This window comes from Elephantulus edwardii, unplaced genomic scaffold, assembly GCF_000299155.1.
Source record: "Elephantulus edwardii isolate Elephantulus edwardi_28Jun2011 unplaced genomic scaffold, EleEdw1.0 scaffold00012, whole genome shotgun sequence".
Lineage (NCBI taxonomy): Eukaryota > Metazoa > Chordata > Mammalia > Macroscelidea > Macroscelididae > Elephantulus > Elephantulus edwardii.
The window spans coordinates 17,335,025-17,340,234 of record NW_006399762.1 but is presented as its reverse complement, the minus strand read 5'-3'; the positions used below and the strand labels follow the sequence as shown (position 1 = coordinate 17,340,234).

The 5,210-nt window shown below is 37.9% G+C and overlaps 1 protein-coding gene across 9 annotated transcripts in view; it reads right to left on the bottom strand.

Moving 5' to 3' along the window:
* Window positions 1-5,210, bottom strand: part of LOC102861251 (calcium/calmodulin-dependent protein kinase type II subunit delta-like) — a 413,849-nt gene that overhangs the window by 80,670 nt on the left and 327,969 nt on the right. For all 9 annotated transcript variants that reach the window (XM_006881073.1, XM_006881078.1, XM_006881072.1 and 6 more), the window contains exon 9: window positions 540-634. In XM_006881073.1, the coding sequence (XP_006881135.1) occupies window positions 540-634 (95 nt within the window). The remainder of the gene's footprint in view (window positions 1-539; window positions 635-5,210) is intronic.

Below are 5,210 nucleotides of genomic sequence, written 5' to 3'. Positions count from 1 at the left end.
AAACCCAAAATCTCTGTAAATGTTCATTAAAACTAATAAAATTTAATTAAAAAAAAGACTGTGTTTTGAAATACAGCCAGATTTGAATATTTTGACAAGTCTTTCAAGATGCTTCCTTTGCAAACTTAGGAGAAAATGAGCTAAAAAGAAAATACAAACTTATCACCACAACAACTCACTGATCCATATATGAGCCTCCAGTGATTTTTCTGAGGCTTTCAATTACATGAGAGGATATTCTTCATCTCTCTGTCATGGAGCAGCTGGTGGAGTCAAACTGCTTGGCCACCAGAGCTCCCTACAAATTGAATCTGTATGATTAATATCTTACTCTTTATTTCCTTTTTTATAAATTGACTGTGAGGATAGCCCAGGACATGACTGCTATGAGACTGAATCTACTTGATGGCACTTAATATCCCAATTAGAACATTTTCTTAAGAGAGAGGGATTACTGGAAATAGAGTTAAAATAGCAATGGATAAAATCTATTTATCAATAACTGAAAAAATAAACCCTGATTGAAAATTAGTACATACATCATAAGCTCCGGCCTTGATCTGCTGATAGAGTCTGTGTTGGTCTTCATCCCAAAAGGGTGGATATCCCACCAGAAGAATATAGAGAATGACACCTGGAGGAAATTATCATAGGAAGATAATGTAAATCATGTAATCAATAATGCATGTGGCTGAGTAACAGTTATATACGACAAATCCATTAAAACAGAAAAATTCTGAAAGCAATGAACATTTCAAAGACTTATTATGAATCACTTTAAAGTGTTCAGTAGTAGGTGACTGCTCCTCATTTTACATTTAAGGCCTCTGATAATATGTGATAGTAAAACAGAGACCAATGAATTTGAAAGAGACATGGCAGGGCTATAGCTAAAGATAAAATTCACTTGTCATTTAGGGTAATGTATTTTTTTTTTACTTCCCTGAGCTCTTGGGTATACATGACCTTTCTACACACATATCTACATAGATGTTATGTGGTTTTAGTCCCTCTGTAGATTGGCATTTAGAAACTTGGAAACATGCTATGCTATTTTCTCTTATTCATTTTGCTGGTAACTAGGACAATCCGTTTAGTGATAGTGCCCTGGTTATAACTACATGCTCTAAAGAGTCAGACACTTAGAGTAGTGTAGAAAAAAAATACAAAGATAATAACAAAACATAGCTTTTCTTCCATGATCTTAGTCTTCAGAAATAGTTTTTCAATAACTAGCAATATTACTGAATAATATTTTTATTTGGATGTGGGGAAAGGGGTTGAAATTGCTCTTACAACTCATATAAATACACGTTCGCTATCATACAATTTGAAATCTGTGGTGTTAGCCTTAAAGTTGGGTTTTTTTTCCAGCTATTACGTTAATCCTCCTCTAATCTCCAGCTACCTTAACTACAGACACATATTCTTGCAAATCATCAACAGCTGTGGTACTAGGATAAGAGAAAGTGCTTCTCACACTGAGGAAGAAGACTTGCAGGGGCAAGACTTGAAGGAGACCCTGGTGACGAGAGCTTGGTGGTGAGACTCTTGTGGTGAGCCCTTCGTGACAAGACACTGGTGATGGTAGTAGAATGACTGTGGCATTGCTGTGGAGACACTGTAGCAAGATACGACCTGAAGCGCCTTAAATTTGGGCTTGCCACAGTTAAAGGTTTTACTGTTCTTCTTGATGCTTGAAGGAGAAAGGAATTTATAACTACCCTAAGGCAAATCTTGCTGGATGATGAAGAAAACCAGAGGCTTCTTGAATTTGTTTTGTTGAACTAAAACCAGAGCCTAGGCTAACTGATGAACTGTGTCTTAGAACTGCTTGGCTAAAACTTGGATTTGTATTGGGTGATATTCTTTGCCTTCCCCGCTCTCCAACTTTATCTTCTAATAAACCCTAATCTTGGTACCACAACTGTCAACAACAAATAAACAAACCTCTTGAAGCAGCTGGACTATGGGCTCTTTATCTACTTTCTGCTCTGGGATGGTGAGGGTCTGTGCCATTCTCACTCCTTCTGGCCCTTTCAGAGAGATGCTTACCAGGCAAAACCCTTCCCATAAATATGCAACTACTTTCAAATTAGTTCACACTTGATTTAACTTATAATTTTGAAAAGTTTATGTTCACAGGCTATTACCTTTCCGTGATACTAAATCTAGAGTCAAAAAGTCCACAGAGACTATTGTGTCAGTAGGGTCCTGCCTTTATCATCCTACCCTCTCCTTTTAAAATACTTTCTGTATCTTCTTAAAATCCCAGACTTCTTTTCTTGTTCTTTATCTGGGACACTCTTTCCTGCTTATTTTTCTTTTGGCATTTCCACTTTTCCACTTAAGCTACAGAAACCTGAGGGCCAAGAACACATTAGATGAATTTTTCACTGAGAATATTCTGAGATCCCTTTTCCTTTGTTTTCTATGTTTTCGTTAGTAAGACTAGCCATGTCCCTGTCCACTGATTTTGTTCTTTTTATACCATACACACTACTTTAGCTGTTTAATAAAGCTTATTCACCCTTTCACTCAGACTTTTATAGTCTGCCTTGGAAAAAACTGTTGAACACTTGGTTTTTGAAAGGCATGTGAATTTACACCACAGAAAAATATTTTAAACAGTATTCTTCAATAAAGAAAAATAAAACCAATAAACAAAATCCAAGGCTTCTACATGAAAACTGAGGGTTTTTTTTAATCTATAATTTCACCAACACACTTTTTAAACAAAATGGAATGAAAAACCAAACATGAAAAACTAGTGGTTCATCTTGCAACACAAAAACCAATTATTCCATCTTGGACTACATTACAGAGTTAGGTGCAGCCACCTGAATTTACCTTCAATTCCTCTCCACTCTCTAATGTAACAGACATATATAATGATAATGGTAATGCTAATGATGATGTGGAGTATCTGCATTTGTGTTTCTGGAGAAGCAGAAGAGAGGCTGTACCTAAGTGGTTTTTTAGTCCTTAGCTATGGCTGGGGGTGGTGGTGATGGTAGTGAAGGAAAACATTTGCTTTACTTTGGCATATCCAGATACAGCATATTTGGAAATTACAGCATGACATTTACAAGAAATCTGGGCTTCCTTTCCTAATAACTATGAATTTGTTGTTGTTGTTAAGTGTCATAGAGTCGTAGATGACTCATAGCGTCCCTGTGAATGAAAGACTTGTGTAACTTTCATCGATTTTCTAAGTTCATAGGGTTTTTTGAGGCAAGCTATTTTGGAAGTGGATGCCACTCCTGCTTCCAAGGCTGTCTTAATCTAGTAGCTCTACCAAACACTGTCCACAATGAGTAACCATTATCACATTTGACATGTCAATGTCATGGTGTTTAGCATCACAGCAACCACAAGTTGCCTCTGTACAGCAAACTGACAGACCAGTGCTATACTACTTACAAAAACAATTAAAACCAAGCCTGAGGGCTATGGATTAAAATCACTTACCTTTGGCTTGCTATCATAACTTTCTACCCACTAGGCCTACAGAGTTCTCTCTATGACTCACAGATATTCTGTGAACAACAGATCTAACCCTTTCCCTACCCTATGCCATCCCCACAATCCAAAACATGTCTGAGCCTATTGTTACAGTCGTATCAATCCATCCTGTTGAGGATCTTCTTTTTTTCTCTAACCTTCCACTTGTCTCAGCATGCTGTAATTTTCCAAGGATTGGAACCTTAACTGTTGTTTGTTGTTGTTAAGTGCAGGCGAGTTGTAGATGACTCAAAGCAACCCTATGAAAGACCTGGCCTGAACAATTGTGTAACTTTCATAGTTTCTGTAAGTTCGTACAGTTTCTGGAGGCAAGTGATTTCAGAAGTAGATGATCGCTAAGATATTTAGCATTATAAACCTAGACTTTGGAAGGAGGAGTGACATCCACTTCCATAATAGCTTGCCTCTGGAAACCCTATGAACCTGGAGAGAGGATGAAAGACACTCAAGCATCGAGCACTCTCCTTCATAGGATCACTATGAGTCGCCTGCGAATGGACGTCACTTAGCAACAACAACAACAAACCTAGACTAGGATCCTAAAGCATAGCCCCTAAAGTGAAACTTTGTCTCGCATATTTTGGGCATGTTTTCAGGAGAGGCCAGTTGTTGGAGAAAGACATGATACTGAGAAAAGTGTAGTTTCAGAGAAATAGAGGAAGATCTTCAACAAGACTGGTTGACACAGTGATCATAACAATTGGCTTGAGCACACCACTCATCATGAAGATGGTGCAGGAAAAGGCTAAGTTCAGATCTCTTTATCATAGGGTCCCTATGAGTCACAGTAGATTTGAGGGCATCTAACAACAACAAACAATAAATCTACACATCCTTATGTGCTATGTCTACACTCTTATAGTATATGACATCAGGTTTAAGAAAATGAATGTTAGTGCAAAAAGTAGGAAACAGAGATGAGGTAAGAATAATCATCATTCAATTTAGTACATCTTTAATTTTGTGTATCTTTACAATTATCTAGACTAGAATTTTAAGACTATTTTTAAACAGTCATTTTCCTTTAACTGTTAGGCCTCTAATGAGTCATGAACACATTATCACCTGACACTTGCTTCTCAGGGATTTTTTGGGGGAAGTGCTATACCAAGATCTAGTACATGCTACCGACTATCAAGGACCTATATATTACTGTGGATATGAAGATAAAAGCTTTACTTTACCAACTCTACCAACAGAATCCACTTAGAACATACAGATCCCATGAAACTGTTGTTCTCTTAACTTCATTATACCTTCAATTACTGCAAACATATGGCATCAACGATAAAAAATCAAAACAAAATTATTTTGTCATGTTGTTGTTGTTGTTGTTATGTGCCATCGAGTCGTTTGCAACTCATAGCAACTCTATGTACAACAGCCCTAAACCTTGCTCTATCCTGCGCCAATCGCACTGCCTCTGACACACCCATCCCAATTATCCCAGTCACTGAATCAATCCACCTCATAGAGGGTCTTCCCCTCCTGCGCTGTCTCTTCACCCTCCCAAGCATCATGTCCCTCTCCAAGGACCTGTCCCTCCTTACAACATGTCCAAAGTATGTCAGACAAAGCCCCAGAATCCTGGCCTCCAAGGAGTAGCCTGGTTTAACCTTCTCTAGGATGAATCTGTTTGTTTTCTTGGCAGTCCAGGGTACATTGAATACTCTTCTCCAGCACCA